This window comes from Pelophylax lessonae, assembly GCF_965119305.1.
Source record: "Pelophylax lessonae genome assembly, chromosome: 9".
NCBI classification, from domain to species: Eukaryota; Metazoa; Chordata; class Amphibia; order Anura; family Ranidae; genus Pelophylax; species Pelophylax lessonae.
In genome coordinates, this window is record NC_138776.1 from 66,620,889 (window position 1) to 66,640,245 (window position 19,357).

The 19,357-nt window shown below is 44.7% G+C and overlaps 1 protein-coding gene across 1 annotated transcript in view; it reads left to right on the forward strand.

Annotated features, from left to right (window-relative positions):
• The window catches only part of PTPRE (protein tyrosine phosphatase receptor type E), a 383,381-nt gene that overhangs the window by 240,180 nt on the left and 123,844 nt on the right, over nt 1-19,357 (forward strand). The window contains exons 3-4 of the mRNA XM_082267389.1: nt 3,529-3,634; nt 14,292-14,359. Of these exons, the coding sequence (XP_082123515.1) occupies nt 3,529-3,634; nt 14,292-14,359 (174 nt within the window). The remainder of the gene's footprint in view (nt 1-3,528; nt 3,635-14,291; nt 14,360-19,357) is intronic.

Genomic DNA, 19,357 nt, shown 5'->3' on the forward strand with positions numbered 1-19,357 from the left:
TGCTGCGTGTGGTTGCACATCATGAAAACCGTAAAATGGAAGAAATTAGTATAGATGATTATAAATTCTATTAGTGGAGGACTTAATGCACAGAGGTGGCAGAACACTTAGCAAGTGTCTGTGTGTGTGTATATATACATACATATATAAATATATATCTATATGTATAGATATATATTCCACCCAAAGGTCTTGAAGGGGGATAAACCAGAGCAAAGACCTCTACCAGAATGGTCAGGATGAAGGCTTGCCAAATCTGTATGACCCTCTAAAAGAGAAGTCAAATACAGCTTCAGGTGCAAAGAACCATAAAAACAGCGTTCCAGATTATTCATAGGGTTCCTCCCTTTTAATGACTAGCCACACATGCTCGGGAGAAAGCACAAGAGCAGATACTCCACACAAAATCCCATAAACACGTTATTTTTTAAATATTTTGCACTTACAAATTGTCAGTTAGATGCACAATAAAAATATATTTAGCCAGCAGATAGACCGAAATCCAGACCACTTCTAGTTATGCACTGATGTCAGCAATTGGCTCCGCCTTACGTGTTTCGTCACAAGTGATGTCTTCTGGGGCGCTGGGGTAATTCTACTGGCAAAGTATCCCAGCCCTGCCATCTCTTTTATATAAACATTATAAGGCTCCTTTCAGACGGCCGCTCCGCTGCTGTAGTCCGCTGCGGGACTTTTTTTCCACGGAGCGGATGACATTTGTGTCATCCGCTCCGTATGCCCGCATATCATCCCATCCGTTTGCGGATGATATGCGGACATAATGTAAGTATATGGCATTTTCCTTCCTTTCCGTTTTTTACACGGATGGAAAAATGGGGTTCTGTTCCGTTCCAAAAAACGGAACAGAACTGACAGGAGGAAAATCGGATGTCAGCGGATGGTATTCCGCTGACATCCGCAGTGCCATTCACTTACATTATGTCCGCAAGTCATCCGCAAAAAAATAGGATGATTTGCGGACACACGGAAAGCAGCGGAGCGGCCGTGTGAAAGGAGCCTTATTCATTTTAAAACCCAACTGAACGTTCAGTTTAAAACTAAATACGAAGAGTGTGCCAAATCTTACAGTTTGCTTTACAAACCCTGGATAGAGAAGCCCACCCCTGCCAGCATGCTGCAGAGACAGACCCTAGCTTTTTTTGGGCAAGCTGTGGCCTTTCTGCTGAGCTGCTACAAGCTTCCCCTGCTGAGTCAGAGCCAGAGCGGTCTAATAAGCAGGAAGCATGTGCTTTGCTGATTTCAGAGCGATAGGCCAAACTCAGCAGTGGATGTGCTGGGCCTCTGCAGAGAGGCCACTGCTTCCACACAGAGAATCTGTCAGGGGACATGCTTTTTTTCTCAGGATGTCACTGCTTGCAGCAAAAACTGTAAGGCCCCTTTCACACGATTGCCTCGATCAGGATCCACCTGTCCATTTTTCATCAATTCTCCTCTATGGGGAGGTGGGTGTCAGCGGACATGTGTCTGCTGGCACCCGCCTGGCATCCGATCCGAAAAGATTGCTGAAAACAGACAGATAGCGATACGTTCGCCTTCCGTCCAGCATGTCAGATCGGATGAAAACGGACAGGCGGTCTGTTTTCATCTGATCTCCCCTTAGAGGAGAGCAGGGCTCTGACAGCTCCATCTCAGCACAGTGAGCAGAGACGGACCTGTCATCTGCCTGCTCAGCAGGGATCAGTGGATCAATCCCCCGCTGAGCAAAGCGGTATCCACCAGGCGTAACGCCCGTGTGAAAGGACCCTTAACCTGGATACACACTATACAATTTTCTTTAGATTTTTTCCTTTAGACTTCCCAAAACCATATAATATGAGGCCAGACCTAAACACTTTTACTTTGTATGCAATCAGGCAGGCCCTTGCACTACATGGTTGAAGGTAAATCTAAAGAAAATCTACCAACAAAAGTTGTATAGTGTGTATCCAGCTTTAGACTTTGCATACTTGTAGTTGTGATGCCCCTGGGATGTGTTAGCTGATTTAAACTAATTCAGCTTGGTTTTAACAAGTCCACCCCTGATCTACCTCCTGGAGCCACTGAATTCAGGAAGCAGTAGCTTTGTCCATGATAGGCCACTGGCCCTTCCAGGAGCACTCTGGAAATCCTGCCTAAATGTCGGAAGAGAATTGTGGTTGGATTGATGGGGCTTTCTGATAAAAGATAATGGGTCAATGAGCAAAAAACATGCAATTTGTCTTTCTTTGACTCTAAAGCTGGATACACACTATACAACTTTTGTTGTCAGATTTCCCTTTTCTATGTAGTGCAAGGGCCTGCCTGATTGCATACAAATTGAAAGTGTTTAGGTTTGACCTCATATTATATGGTTTTGGTACATCTGAAGGAAAAAAATCTAAATAAAATTGTATAGTGTGTATGGCCCTTTAAGCTGGATACACACTATACAATTTTCTTTAGATTTTTTTTTCCTTTAGACTTACCAAAACCATATAATATGAGGTCAGACCCAGTGGCGGCTGGTGCTCCATGGGCCGGGGGGGGGGGGGGGGCGTCAGACCGACTGCACCATACCCCCCCCCCCTCCCGGACCACACCAGGCCGCACACCATCTCCCCCCCCCCCCGGACCACAGCGAGACAGGAGAGGACAGGCAGGACCCCCCCCCCACTCACTCACCCTGCCTGGATGCAGCTTCCCTGTCTTCTGCGTCTCCTCCCTCCTCCTCCATGCCCAATTAGATGCTTCTCCTTTCGGCCAATCGGGAAACGGGTCTCAAAACCTAGGAGGAGGATAGTGAATTTTAATTTTCATTCGCTATTGTCACACAACTGGGTAGGCTCGGGGCGCACTGCTCTGCCCCCCAAGCCCACCCATTTTTTTAACCTGTGAGAGCCTCTGGCTCTAATCACATGGAAAAAACAAAAAAAATCCCCATTGAACTTCATGCGTCCGGTGCTCCGCATGCAGATTAGGGGGTCGGATGCATGGAAAGGGGGGGGCGGCGCCCCATATGACCAGCCGCCACTGGTCAGACCTAAACACTTTCAATTTGTATGCAATCAAGCAGGCCCTTGCACTACATTGAAGGTAAATCTAATAGAAATCTACCAACAAATCTTGTATAGTGTGTATCCAGCTTTATGCCCCGTACACACGTGCAGATTATCTGAAGACTTTTGTCTGCAGACTTACCATTTCTATGTAGTGCAAGGGCCTGCCAGATTGCATACAAATTGAAAGTGTTTAGGTTTGACCTCATATTATCTGGTTTTGGTAAGTCTACAGACAAAAGTCTTTAGATAATCTGCACGTGTGTACGGGGCATTAGGCTTCATAATAATTCCACAGTTTGAAAGATTCAGCTTCATTATTCTGCAATTAGTATGCAGCCTGGTAATCAGTGAATGGCAGCTTCAGGCTGAGCCTTCTCACACAGGTATCTTGTTCCACAAGCAGGTTCCTTGTAAACAATTGTTTAAATTATTTTACGTGTTGTCTGGAGTTGCTCTCTGATTGATTTCAATTTTCTTTTTTTTTCCCCAGATACTACAGAACCCACTCAGCCCAGCACCAATTCTATATTGACATCGGTTCTGGTACCTTTGCTGGTCTGCTTTGCGCTCATTATCCTGGCTGGTTACCTTCTAAGGTAAAAGTTCTCTAATTATTTGGCTGCTGTTATGCAATGATGGGTTAGTACAAAGGCAATATTTAAGTCAGCAAGCTTAGGAGAGGGATATTCCAACACACATTTCAATATGATGTAGCTACAGAGGGTAGAAATATGGGTGTGTTGATTGCTTCAGTGGGTCATTGTTCACCAGTACTTTATAGATGAACTCTAGGCAGATGTAATAGACACAGATAAATGCAGCTCTGTAAGCATTAAAGTGATTTTTAAGATTGACATTAAAAAACAAAAAAAAACCCAAACATGTTAAACTTAGGCTGGCCATACACTATACAATTTTCTTATTCAATTTCCTTTAGATTTACCTTAAACTACGTAGTGCAAGGGCCTGCCTGACTGCATACAAATTGAAAGTGTTTAGGTTTGACCCTATATTACATGGTTTTGGTAAATCTAAAGGAAAGTTGAACAAGAAAATTGTATAGTGTATGGCCAGCCTTAGCTGCTCTGTGCAATGGTTTTGCACAGAGCAGCCCCGATCCTCTTCTTTTTGGGTCCCCTGCCGGAAGTTCTGGCTCCTCTCCCTGTTGAGTGCCCCAATAGCAAGCCTCTAAGCGAAAAAATCTTCTTCCTTTAGAACCACTTTAATCACTTGACCTCTGGAAGATTTACCCCCCCCCCCCTTCATGACCAGCCCATTTTTTACGATATTGCGTTACTTTAACTGAGAATTGCACATGCATGTGACACTGTACCCAAACAAAATTGATGTCCTTTTCCCACAAAATGAGTTTTTTTCTTTGTTGGTAATTCATCACCACTACATGTTTTATTTGTTATAGTTATAGTTAAAGATATAACGTCTACAAACTATGGGATATATACTGGAATTTTTATTTTTTTTACTAGTAATGATCAGTGACTTAAAGCCGAACAGTGATATTGCTGCGGATATTCAGACACTAACTGACACTTTATTTGGGGACCATTGATACTAATACAGTGATCAGTGCTAAAAATATGCACTGTCACTGTACTAATGACACTGGCTTGGAAGGGGTTAAACATCTAGGGCAATCAAAAAGTTAAATATGTGCCTAGCCAGTGTTTATGTGTACTTTATGTGGTTCCTTAACCAGGTGAAATAATAGATTTTTTCCCCTGCTTTGTGGGGAAAGAAAATCTATTACTTCCCTGCTGAAAGGACAGGGCTCTGCCTTGTTTACATAAGCAGGGCCCTGTCCTGTGTGAATTCATAACGATCCCCGGTAGTAATCCATTGGCCGGTACCCGGTATTCGACATCTGTTGTGTTAAATCACAGCACAGCCGGGCGGGTGCCCTCTACACGGATCCAGGCCTGGTCCAAGACAATGCTGCTCCCCCCCCCCAAAAAAAAATAAATAAATCACGCCCACCAAAAGGCCCCCGCATCCATTATTTTATATCATGTTAATTAAAACTAAAATACAATTTATCAGGAAGTCAGACTTACATGCAACAGCACCTTGTCTGTATGCTGAATTTTTTAGGGGCTGCATTGAGGGGGGGGGGGGTTTAAGGGGCTGCTTTATGTGGGGGGGGGGGGTTAAGGGGCTGCTTTGTGTGGGGGGTGGAGGGTTAAGGGGCTGCTTTGTGTGGGGGGTGAAGGGTTAAGGGGCTGTTTTGTGTGGGGGGGGTGGAGGGTTAAGGGGCTGCTTTGTGTGGGGGGGGGGTGGAGGGTTAAGGGGCTGCTTTGTGTGGGGGGGTGGAGGGTTAAGGGGCTGCTTTGTGTTGGGGGGTGGAGGGTTAAGGGGCTCCTTTGTGTTGGGGGGTGGAGGGTTAAGGGGCTGCTTTGTGTGGGGGGTGGAGGGTTAAGGGGCTGCTTTGTGTGGGGGGTGGAGGGTTAAGGGGCTGCTTTGTGTGGGGGGTGGAGGGTTAAGGGGCTGCTTTGTGTGGGGGGTGGAGGGTTAAGGGGCTGCTTTGTGTGTGTGGGGGGTGGGGTGGAAGGTTAAGGGGCTGCTTTGTGTGTGTGGGGGGTGGGGTGGAAGGTTAAGGGGCTGCTTTGTGGGGTATAGGAACAAAAAACAAAAAAAAACAGTAATAACTTTATTCAATATAAAATGTAGAAAATATTATATATACCATTATCTTCTTCCATAACTCACCACCGGACCCGTCCACTAAAAACCTGCGTGTGTTCCCAGTCCTCCTGTCTGACGTCATTGCGCACACCCAATCACGCAAGGGATATTCCCCCAAGAGGAGATGCTCCGCCTCCTCATTCTCATCAGTTTGCACTATGGGTTGCAGTATAAGATGTGGAAATGCAGCCTGTAATGCACCGCAAACTGATGACACACAAGATTACAAAAAAAAAAAAATAAATCTTGGGCGTCAATTTGCTGCCCCACTCAAAGTTCCGCCTGGGTCCAATGGACCCAGTGGGACCCATGGTAGGGCCGGCCCTGGTCAGATCACGTACTAGGTACGTGATCTGGCGCAGCCTTGCCACCGTATATGTAAGTTATACGATCAGTAAGCAGTTAATACACCAACAAACCTATTAGTTACAGTATATGTAAGCAGTGTAAATACCCAAATTTGACCTGGTTGCAGCCTCTTGCAGTCCTTGTACAGCAGAGACCGAGTGTGAGAGGAAGAAGCAGCACAAGAACCCAATTAGTTTATGTGCTGACAAGAAGCTTGGTGATAGGAGAAAAGAGCGGAACAACAGAAAAATTAGCCCATCACTATGCTGCTTCTTCTTTTACTGTACAGTCACAGGCTGGGGCAGGTCCAGGATAACCTGGGCTGTGAGGAAGAGGGTTGAATGACAGGATTGAAAGGAAATATTGCAATGAAAACTATTTTTTAATTAATTTTTAGCTTGTTATTTTTAGCTGGGGCTCTGCTTTAACGCTTGAGTGTTAAGCAAAACCTTTACTGACAATATAATACTTAAAGCTGAACTCTGGGACAAGCAAATATTACCTAAACACAAAAGTCGTGTATTCTTCCTTGAATCTTGATGTGCTATGTATATTTCTTTCGAACATGTGCACTTATTCAGTGTGAAACTTTACCTCTGTGAAGGAGCTTCCTGTAATAAAGACCGGTCACTGCTGCTCTCTCTCCTTGGGCAGAGTGACTGGTCTTGTCTCCGCCCCCTCTTGAAGTTTTCTGTAGGCAGCCTGTAGTGGGTGGGGCTGCTAGGCCCCTCCTACAAGCTATGGGAAGCACAGTGATAGTGTCACTACCAATAGGGGCTGGTGCTAAAAAAAATTTTTTGGGGGTGGGGGCAAAAAATAAACCCCTCCAGGTCAGCTCTCGCCAGAGGACGCCATGAGTCTTACCTACAAACGTGGCCCTCCAGCAGTAATGGCTCCCCTGATTCCCGGCAGCTTCCGTGTTAACCCAGTCTTCTATCAGGGTTCCAAATTTTCAGCCTCCTGATTGGCCTGGGGGACGAGAAGCTGGAAACTGGAAGTGACGCGATCGCTAAAATCAAAAGTGGGAGAGCACTGCGCCCCAAGGACAACCTAAAACAAGCCAATTAGAGCATCAGGCTCTAATGACAGACCTAAAAGAAACCCATTAGTCCGGCACCCCGCATAGTGCACACACATAGAAAGATTGATTTTTAAATAAATGACTAACATTACATTTTTTAACTTTAGGATGTTAAAAATAAAATGTTCGATGATCATCTTTCTTATTTGCAAAATAACTTTGGAAACTTTGGTTGGGGGGGGGGGGGGGTTATTGTATTAATCAAATCAAAGTAGCACACCTGTTGAGCTTATTTAAGGGCTTGTTTGCTGTTCATATGCATTGAGCTGCATTGATCAGCATCAGTCAACACAGACTCCCTGTATGGACACATAGAAAACTATTGTCCTTTATGTGGCTTGTTCACTCCAAACATAAAAGGGTATAAATGCAGCACGTCTGTTTCTCGCTTAGACGGATGACAGTCTCTACCGCCCATCTGAAATGCAATCCGTGGTGGATCGTTTGTAGGCAGGTAGTGATTAACACTGCCCCAGGCCAGCCGGGAAGTTGTGCTTCCCAGGTTTTTCTTGGTTGGTTTTTCTGGGCCCGAATCCCTTGGTCCTGTGTGCTATAAAAGTAACAGAGGCCCAGACCCTAGAGCTGCCTAGGGTTCATGTTGCTGTTCTGCTGGTTTGATTCTGGCCGGTTCGGTTTGGGCAGACTTGTTCTCTGCCGTACCAGAGTCTAAATTTCTAGTGATGTTTGGAGTTCCCACTGCCACTTTTACAGACGGAGTTCTCACTGCCTAGGAGGTATGCTGGGGCTTGCAGTCCTTCCTGAAGAAACCAACTATGGACTCTGCCAAAGATGGACTCTTCCCTATGCAGGTATGCTGGGGCAGCTACAAGTCTGAAGTTAGAGACTAGGGATGATAGGGAAATGTTTGCACTTTATTGCTTTATTGCTATATTGTCTGTCTATGTCAACATGTTATTTATTCAAGTAAAGCTTTTAAAACTTTACCTTTGCCTGGTCTGAAAGTATTAAAGGGGTGTAAATGGTACAAGAGTTCATGCAGTGTGGAAATACAAGTGGTTACCAAGAGTAACAAAGGGTTCATTAGCAGCCTGACGTAAGCATTTACATGTGAGAGAGCTCCTTGCAGAGAGGGAGATGTTGTTGGCACTCCTTCACCAGCGATCTGTCTCCCATAAGAATGGGAGCAGATCGGCACCGCCGGGGCCCTCATCCTGTACACAGGTACAGAAGAGGAAGAGTTAATGAGTTGCACGCATGGAGTCCACGCTAGGCGCACGGCGGGCCCCCATACCATAACTGGGAGTGAGGTAGCAGTTATACGCCTGACAGGTGGAGATGCCAAGGGCTTTGCATGACCCTCCTAAATGCACAAGTGACTGTGGTGGTGTATAGAAACATCACAAGAGTTTATTAGAGATCAGTGGGTTGTTCCAGTTAACGTTACCCCTGTGTAAGACAAGTGACCCTATTGGAAGTGCATAATGTAGCCCAGAAGAACCCATCCTCGGGAATGCCTCCTATGATGACCCTTGCTTGGTGCCCAGTGAGGAGGTAAACATGGAGGACGGGATGACCACCCTACACCACTTCTCCTAAAAGCTTTTCAAAGGATAGTAGAGGAGCAGATTCCAGGTGTTCGGGGAAGGCGATCCTGCAGCCTCCTAAATGCCTGTGTTTTTTTTTGTTTCTTTTATTATTCTTAAACTGCATTTTGTATTGGAATTCTGCAGTCATTTGACTCACAGCTGTGGCGTAGTCCCATTGATTTCGATGGGCAAGTATGACAGGTGGCGGCTTCTTTCAAAGTCAAAAAGCCAGTTTAAATTTGGCACACCTGTCAAGCAAAGCATCACAGGCTGTGGCATGTGTAATTCCCCCTCTGGGTGCATGTTATGATTTAGGTGGGCATTGGGGAGGGGGGGGGGGGCTAAAAACCATGGCTTAACTCCACTGTAGTGCATAGAATTGAATGAGGTAGAATTTTGTAACAATTCAACAAAAATAAAAAAAAGCAAAAAAAGAAAACCTATCACACCACCCCTACACGATGCACACAAGCACGTGGTTGTTATACGAACCATAATGAACCCCCTAAAGGATAATTGTCCTTTTAGTACATTTTAAAGCTTAAATACCCCCTCCTGGCAACCCCCTTAACTCTTATTTATTCATTGTGTGGCCTGGTGGGAGCTGCACAGCGTCTTCACTGAATGTCTTCAGGTCAGGCTGTGCTGCACAGAAGAATCTATATTCATTCCGATGTCAAAATCATCTATTATTCATCAGTGATGGACAGTCTTTCCATTAGAATTAATGGAAGCAGAGCTCGGCCAGAAGACATTGGATGAAGAGGCCATGTAGCTCTCAGAATGCTAAACAGGAAAGATTTTGGAGTGTGGCAGATAAGTATAAGGCTGCTTCCAGGTCAAATCCAGCTATTTACACTGCTTGCATTTAAAATTCTCATTTAATGTCATATTGGATCTATCATGTAATCAATATAAAAATGGGCAAAACTCATACCCTGCAAAAGAACAATGATGCCGTCCTTTCCTGCTGCCCTCACTGTCGAGCAGTACCTTGATGTTGATGAATTGTCCCTCAAAGTCTACTGGAAAGCTAACACTTTTAAGAGCGTTGACCTTCTGTGTCCCACATAGGGCTTGTTGATTCCTCTTGTAGGACCCCTTTGGTGCCCATAATGGGTCTGGAGACCCCTCTATGGGTCTCCATTTCTTTCCTAGTTGTAGGGTATAAAGGAGAGGTGAGGTGAAGTCCCAGGGAGTCAGGGGCGTAACTACAGGGGTTGCAGGGGTTTCAATTGCAACCGGGCCCCATGCTCCAGGGGGCCTGTGTGGCTCCCCTGTATACCTGGATAGGAGGGGCGGCGGGGGCAGCATGTAGAGAAATCGCTGTCCTCCTTTTTCCTCCTGTAGCCGCTTGAGGAAAATGGAGGAGATTGGTTCCTCTGTATGCTGCCCCGGCCACCCCTCCTATCCAGATAATTTGTGTTCTGCTGTCTCTGGGCCCCTGTGTGCTCCCCTGGTCCCAACTGTGCTCCCTCCCCTCTCCTGCCAGCTGCTGCAGGGGATGTGTCACAATAGAGAATCAGGAAGGGGTCGGTAATTATGTAATTTACCAGCTCCTTTCTTTTCTGAATTGACAGAGTCATAGTCAGTGACATTGTAAAAAAAATGAAATAAAATGATAAAAAATAATACAATTAAAATAGCAAAAAATAAAAACTACTGGGTGAACTTTCAGGATCGCAAAGGTCACACTTGCAACCAGGCCCTGGCATTCCACCACCGTGGGGAGGCCCCAAGATGGCAGGAAGGGGGCCCACTGCAGAACTTGTGAAAGGGTCGCGCTGCAGAACGTAATAAAGGGCCCCGCAGCGGGAGTAAAGGATCAGTGGGAAGAGCCCCGGGCTTGAAGGGAAGGGCCTCCGGCCAGGGGTTCGGGGGGGGCCTTTTCATGGTTTCTTGCACCGGGCCCTGAAGGTTCTAGATACGCCTCTGCAGGGAGTCTTAGTCAGTGGTGGTCTAGTAGGAAAGCAAATACTGAGGGTGCATAGTGTCTATGCCCCAGTGGGAGTTCAAGGGCATGCATCTTTGATAGTGTAGACCAGCCTTTCTCAACCTATTAAACACAGAGGAAATAAACTTGAAATAACTTTCCGGTCTCAGGGAACCCCTGCTAAAAATTACAATATCTAGTTATGATACATTAGTGTGCTGGTTAGTGGGAAGAATTTAATAAATGTGTACCTGTGCTATGGGGTGTATTATTGCCAAATATGTGTAAGTGTCTAGTGCAAGATTGCTGCCGAAACAAAGTGGAAAATCACCCCTTCCAAAATATCAATATAAAATTCCCAGCGCTGTCCTTACATATATATAAACGGTTACATTCATATACAAACAAAATTAAAATAAATGTATATACAATTGTGCTATTTTATAAAGTCCAAAGTGTGAATGAATCAAGTCCCTAAACAAAGTGCAAACATGGTGGTACTCTTCAAAGTGCAAATGCAATGTGCAAAGAGTGCTGTATTTCTTCTCAGTGCCGTGCTCCCCTCCTTATGTGCCCGCGCTCACCAGAAATTTTTGACTCTAAGTTTGGAGTCTGTGTGCGCTTTTGGTTGAGATAAGAATGCTCCTTACACCTGTGGTCATTGGGAAGAACTACAACCTTACAGATAGCTAAAGATCAATTATGTCAGTGGGAACTTATGTGAGAGGCAGAAACTGCTCATTGCTCAAGGAACCCCTAGCAACCTCTGGAGAAACCCTGGTGTAGACTATCTTGTATGGGCCTTTCTCCTTGCTGTGGTGCTCTTTCCTTAGTGGGTTATGCCAGGAAGCTGGAGCAGTCCATAAGAAAGGGTGGGCATAGTGCTATATAGAACCAACCATGTGTGATGGAACCATGAAGTAATGGACTAATGCTAGCTATGTCACTTTGCTCTGCTAAATACCATGATGTATGGACCATTAGAAAGCCTACTGCCCAAGAAAAGAAAAGGTCTAGCAAAAAGTCGGCTGAGCCTCATCAATTCAGTGTCTTTTACCTCGGAAACAGGAAGTAAGTGTGAACTTCCTGTGTGAGCGGTGATATGCTGGAGAGGTGAAGAGGGCAAGGGCTTTGCATGTCCCTCCTAAATGCACAAGTGATCGTGGTGATGTACAGAAACATAACAAGAGTTTATTAGAGATCATTGGTTGTTCCAGTAAAGGTACCCCTGTGTAGGACAAGTGACACTATTCAAAGTGCCTAGGATAACCCAGAAGAACCCACTCCAGGGAAGGCCTCTGGCAGGAGACTGCTGGTGGTCAGGAGAATTATTGTTTGGCTTGCTTGGTGATAGTGACATGTCTACTGTCTGGCCCAAGTGACAACAAAACTCATTACCCTATTGTGTTTGGGCCAGGTGGGTAGTCAGCCGAGCCGTCCTGCCACAGTAAATGCGTGGGGCGGTCGGCAAGTGGTTAATGTCTGAACCGCTGGCAACAAAAGTGAGTAAACCCCTAAGTGAAAATGTCCAAATTGGGCCCAATTAGCCATTTTCCCTTCCCAGTGTCATGTGACTCGTTAGTGTTACAAGGTCCCAGGTGTAAAAGGGGAGCAGGTGTGTTAAATTTGGTGTTATCGCTCTCATATTGAAAGTTCACTGGAAGTTCAACATGGCACCTCATGCCAAAGAACTCTCTGAGAATCTGAAAAAAGTATTGTTGCTCTACATTAAGATGGCCTAGGCTATAAGAAGATTGCCAAGACCCTGAAACTGAGCTGTAGCACGGTGGCCAAGACCATACAGCGGTTTAACAGGACAGGTTCCACTCAGAACAGGCATCGCCATGGTCGACCAAAGAAGTTGATTGCACCACCTCAGCGTCATATCCAGAGGTTGTCTTTGGGAAATAGATGTATGAGCGCTGCCAGCATTGCTGCAGAAGTTGAGGGGGTGGGGGGGTCAGCCTGTCAGTGCTCAGACCATACGTCGCACACTGCATCAAATTGGTCTGCATGGGTGTTGTCCCAAAAGGAAACCTCTTTGAAGGATGATGCACAAGAAAGCCTGCAAACAGTTTGTTGAAGACAAGCAGTCTAAGGAAATGGATTGCTGGAACCATATCCTGTGATCTGATTAGACCAAGATAAACTTATTTAGTTCAGATGGTGTCAAGTGTGTGTGGCGGCAACCAGGTGAGGAGAACAAAGACAAGTTTGTCTTGCCTACAGTTAAGCATGGTGGTGGGAGTGTCATGGTCTGGGGCTGCATGAGTGCTGACGGCACTGGGGAGCTACAGTTCATTGAGGGAACCATGAATGCCAACATACTGAATACTGTGACATACTGAAGCAGAGCATGATCCCCTCCATTTGGAGACTGGGCCGCATTCCAACATGATAACAACCCCAAACACATCTCCAAGCTGACCACTGCCTTGCTAAAGAAGCTGTGGGTAAAGGTGATGGACTGGCCAAGCATGTCTCCAGACCTAAACCCTATTAAGCATCTGTGCGGCATCCTCAAACGGAAGGCGAAGGAGCGCAAGGTCTCGAACACCCACCAGCTCCGTGATGCCTTCATGGAGGAGTGGAAGAGAACTCCAGTGGCAACCTGTGAAGCTCTGGTGAACTCCATGCTCAAGAGGGTTAAGGCAGTGCTGGAAAATAATGGTGGCCATACAAAATATTGACACTTTGGGCCCAATTTGGACATTTTCACTTAGAGCCGGTTCATATTAGCGCGACTTGTCAGCCTGACAAGTCGTGCTCCCTCGCGGTCCATTGACCGCTACAGGACCCGTTCTAATAGGAGCGACACAAGTCATTCCGACTTAGAAAAAGGGTCCTGTACTATTTCGGGGCGACCTCAGAGCGACTTGCATAGACTTCCATTATGTGAAGTCCCTACAAGTCGCTCCGAAGTCGTGGTGCAATGTAATGCACAAGTCGCCCCCGAAGTAGTAAGGAGTCATGTCGCGCTAATGTGAACCGGCTCTTAGGGGTGTACTGACTTTTGTTGCCAGCAGTTTAGACATTAATGGCTGCGTGTTGAGTTATTTGGGGGGACAGAAAATTTACCCTGTTATACAAGCTGTACACTCACTACTTTACATTGTAACAAAGTGTCATTTCTTCAGTGTTGTCACATGAAAAGATATAATAAAATATTTACAAAAATGTGAGGGGTGTACTCACTTTTGTGAGATACTGTACCTTCTTCTTTTGCAGGGTATGAGTTTTGGTTATGGTTGTTTTTATTACTATGACTGGGTCACATTAATATATATTCGTAGTTACATTCATTTGTACACTTTATATCTGCCTTTGAGTTCAACATTAGTGTTCCTACTGAGATTTAGACCCATTACCCCAGTGCTGTATGGCAGGCGTTCTCTACTCCTATCCATCAATAGTCATGTACAGTCACCGGCTGAATGACAGGTCACATGGCCTGTGGCCGCAGAACAGGAAAATATGAGCATGAGTCTTTTCTCGTTAGTTTGATTCATACAGCAAAGCGTTAAAAGTTTGTCAGTGTAACAGGAACTTCACCATATCAGAAAGACACTTCCTGTATTTGCTCTATCAGAAGAAGTTCATGGTGCAGGTATAATGCTAAAAGGCCGTGCTTTCCATTTCTTAAGGTCCAGGAAAAGCCGTAAAGCGGACGTCAGCTCTGGGGACAAGAAGATCGGAATCTTGGAAGAACAAGGTACATTTTAGTTCTGCTGCTCGTCTTTTTTTTCTTTTTTTTTTCTTCGATGTATCAAATTTAGCTTGTGTGACTTTCTCATAGGAAAAGGAACTGGGTCTCTGCATGAATAATTAAACAATTAGAGAATTTCAGCAAGCTGTATTTAAAGGGGCTTTCTCCTTTTTACTGAAATTCCTCCCATCCTTAATTGTGTGGTATATCGGTAGCAGTGTCAGCCCTGTGAATTCCTTTAGGAGAAATGAGTGTTTGCCTCCGATCAGCTCTCTTCCTTATCAGTGCAGATGTTTCTATCAGAATGGCAATGATTAGCACATTTCATTTAAAGGTTAAGCTCACACAAATGGGAGATTTCATCATTTTTGGGTTTGAATAACCCATCAGGTGTTTTTATTCATGTCCGTGGTTTAAGCTGGTGAGTTCTCATTGCCACACTTTAGGTGAGGATCTTGCTAATAATATCACAGGATTCTCTTTTCATTTTCCGATAATTCAGCAGGAGGAATGAGAAAGATATATACAAAGTATATTCCCTGCGCCAAGTTTTGGGGTGACAAGGTGGGTGTAAAAATTGATAAAAGCACTATTAATATATTTTAAAACTATTAAAATAACTAAATAAGCAGCTGCTGTAAAAATGAGTATATGCCACAGAAATGCTCTTTAAAAAGGCCAAAATTCAGCGATTGCTAATAAAATAAACAACTAAAATCTTACGGATTAAAATTAACAATAAAATCTAACCTGCGCTTGTAAAGTGCCAATGTGTCTTCATAAATATCACTTGATTGTTAAAAACGTATTTAAATAGTATAAAATTGGATATAATTATATTAAATTGTATAAAATGTGACAGTGGATCATATAAATGAGTGACTGTGACTCCAATAAATATCATCAAAAAAATCAACAATCTGTAAAGGGAAAAATTATATGAAAAAGTCCATCAATAAAAGGCGATTATGCTCAAGCAATAATGTCCTCAGTAAGTGGTATCCACAAAAAGTGCAAGTGCTCTGTCTTGATTTTCACAGTATTTATTGCTTGTTCCAAAATTGAATAAGATGGGTCACTTACCAGATAACGTGGGTCTTATGTGCCATATGACACTTTGTTTGCCCTCTGGGATGAGTGGCTCTCCCCTTTACACGGTCCTGCGGGCTGATAATGGCTCCTCTGGACCCCGGAATGTAGTACAAACAAAGATGGCGGCAGCAAACCATGTGCTCACCTCTGTAGGCCTTTTGGCCTACAGAGAGGAGCACATGGTTTGCTGCCGCCATCTTTGTTTGTACTACATTCCGGGGTCCAGAGGAGCCATTATCAGCCCGCAGGAGGAATGAGACCCCAGCAAAACACCTGTGCTTGCTTTGGTAATGGCCATAGGGGGTAATAAAGCTTAAAAATGTATTGGAAGATCGCACTGCTGGAAAGTCAGAAAGGCTTAGGCCCCTTTCACACAGGCGGACCGTTAAGATCTGCCTGTCCATTTTTTTGGGCGGATCTTAACGGTCCCCCCATCCATCTCTATGGGGCATTGGATGTCAGCGGAGACATGTCTGCTGACATCCGACTCGATGTGATCCGTCAAATCTGGATGGATGGAAACCCTATTTTCCATCCATCCAGCGGATCGGATCGGATGAGAATGGACCGACGGTCCGTTCCCATCCGATTTCCCCCATAGAGATGCATGGGGAACTGACAGCTGTTTCTCCGCACACAGCGCGGAGACACAGCTGTCATCCTCCTGCTCAGCAGGGGATCGGCGGATCGATCCCCCGCTGAGAAAAGCGGAGTCCATTTGACGGACACAGTGGGTGAAAGAGCCCTTAGAGAAACCTACTTGAGATTTTGCTCACGTGGTTGGACTGAGCCTTTAGTCCAGGAAATCTAGAGATGTTGTAGAACTACACATTTCAGCATGGTCTACCAAAAAGGGAGTGTATAAGGTCAATCAATGTACCCAGCAGGACATGCTGATACCTGTCGTTTCACAAAGCTGGAGATCTATGGGTTGCCTCTCCATGCTTTTCCACCTAACAGATTTGAAGCCAAGCTCCCAAAAACATTAAAACAGGTAAAATAGGGATATGTAAAACTTCCAAAAGTGAAAAACCAGGTAAACGTATATATATATATATATATATGCATAGTTTAAATACTTATGTGTTTACTGCTTACTTACCAAAGGATTTGTAATTATGTATCCCGATACTCCTGTCTTAAGTAGTGTAGCGCTTAATCAGTAGGCCCATTGTTGAATTGTTAAAATTGCTGTGGTCAAAAAAAGGTATGCAAGTGTGAGCGTCTACTTGGCTAACTATTCCATAACTAGATTAAATGGTGAAGTTTTATGTCAGCCAAGAGTTCAGATTTCATAAAGAGTAAATCATGTCTATGGCTGGCTCTAGTACCAAGATTTACCAGTTCTAACAGGCAGCAGCACCTAAGGAAGGGAGCCTAGGGCAGCAGTAAGGACCCATCGGGGAGCAAGTCTTGCCGCACTCCAATCAGAGCTGTTTTAGGTAGAATTTCTCTTCAAAGAACACTTCCTCTTACAAAAGTTGTATTCCACTCAGGATCAGAAGCAATATATCTTAAGACAGATATTTTCATTCTAATAGACTGAAGCCATAGAGATGATCTGTCTTGAAGACTAAAGCCCGGTACACACACGTCGAAAATTGGCAGGGAATTTTCGGCCAACCTCCGATCTGCCGATTTTCGGCTTGCTAGTATGATGCTTCCGACAACCAACTCCGACTTTTCGGCCGAAAAAAATCTGGTGTGCAGACTATAAAATTTTTGTTGGCCGTCAACACAACAGCCGATTTTCGTGCAGTCAGTAGAGATTTCGACAGGGAAAAATCTGATGAGCAAGTCTGGGCATGCTCAGTGAAGAAAAAACACAAAGAAAATAATGTTGGCCGAGAAAATTCGTGCGCAGTCTAGGCACATTCCAACCAACAAAACACAACTTGGACAAAAGTCGGACGATCGGTCAGCCGATAATCGTTGCGTGTGTACTAGGCTTTAGCCCATTGGTTGGGCAAAATGCATCCAAGTTGAGTGAAGATCCTGGTGGTGTGGATGATCTGTCAGGTACAATGAAGCCTGATCAATACCTGGCTATGGACGAACACTAGAGTAGCCAATGCACCCAGGGGTGGGAGGTGGATGCCAGGCTCAACTAGGGTTACCATCTCAACCCCTTAAAACACATATTAATTACAGAGGTTCTTTGGCTGATTAAGGTAGTAAATAAACACCATTGGTGCCTTATCTGCATTAAATTAGTCTCAGAACCTGTGTAATTCATATGTGTTGGAGTTTAAAAGGATGAGGTGGCAACCCTCAGGCTCAACTTTAATCTTTACCAGTGCTATGCTTATCCACTGTTGCTACAAGGGGAGTAAGAGTGCACTCTGCATGCGTAAGTGTTGAATGGGGGAGAGCACTTGGTCCTCTTTTGCTAAGAAGAGAGCATTCAACGTATGGTGCGTCCTAATATCAAGGCAGGATGGTGGAGTGCGAACAATGAAAGTTTTTCAGCCAGGCTCCAGGGGTAACCCAAGGTCTGGCAGTTAAATTAAGCAATATTTTAGTGCGAGGAGGAACATTGCCTATTGGAAGTGCTGATTGTCACTTTAAACAAACTGCTAGCAGGCTTCAGTGGGCTATCAACAAGCTTTAAAGGCCCGTACACACGATAAGAAATTCTGAAGGGAAATCTCGTCCGACGACCAATCTGCTGATTTTCGGATTGTTAGTATGATGCTTTCGACAGCCAACTCCGACTTTTCGGCTGACAAAATCCTGATGTGCAGGCTATATAATTTTTGTCGTCCGTAATACAACGTCCGATTTTCCTCTCAGTACAGATTTCAACAGAAAAAAAACTTAAGAGCAAGACTAGGCATGCTCAGAGAGGAAAGAACACATACAAAGCAGTCCAACACATGACATCACTTCTGAAGTAGAATTCTGTCGTATGGGAAAATCCGTATGAAAATAACCTCTTCACTTTCCACATCAGACTAGCATGCCACAAAAAACGGACGACAGATCGTTCGATAATCTGATCGTGTGTACGGGGCTTAAGTAGTGATAAAGCCTCCCGAAGGCTGCTAGAAGTCTGTCACTTAAAAGACAAACCTGCCTATCTAAAGCTGGATACCCACTATACAAATTTATTTCGATTTTTTTCCTTTCGATTTACCAAAACCATATAATATGAGGTCAAATCTAAACACTTTTAATTTGTTTGCAGTCAGGCAGGCCCTTGCACTACATAGTTGAAAGTAAAGCCCCGTACACACGTACCGATCGTCGGCCGAACGATCAGCCGTCTTTTGTCCAGGGCTGTCCTGTCTGTTGAAAACTTCAAAAGACTGCACACTAATTTTGTCGGCCAACAACAGCCGACTGCAGAAGTGATGTCATGTGATGGTTAACTTTCCTTGTCTTTTTTCTTAATCTGCTGTCTGTCGGCCGAAATCTGTATTGACTGGCGAACAATCGGCCGTTCTGGTGACGGCCAACAAATATTTTAAAGTCTGCACGACAGATTCTGTTCTGCCTGAAAATGCGCTGTCGGCTGTCGGAAGCATCATACTAACAAGCTGACAATCGGCCAATCGGTCGGCGGCCGAATATTTACGGCCGACAATCGGTACGTGTGTATGGGGCTTTAATCTAAAGAAAATCCAACAACAAAAGTTGTATCCAGCTTTAGACTATCCTTTACCCAAGGTGACAACGCTGCTGTGAGTTTTCACAAATAAACAGCTTTTACGGGAATCTGAAAAACGACAAATTTACTGGGGGGGATCAACAGTTATTAAAATAATGTTATAGGTGTGACTCCAAAAAAACAAAAACTGCTGTGGTAATCCTGGGGACAGACTGTATCATTTATGTAATTTGTAATATCGCCACTGGTTTGCAATTTAAGCATTAATAAAGGTTTCATAGAATGCATTAGGCTCATTGCAC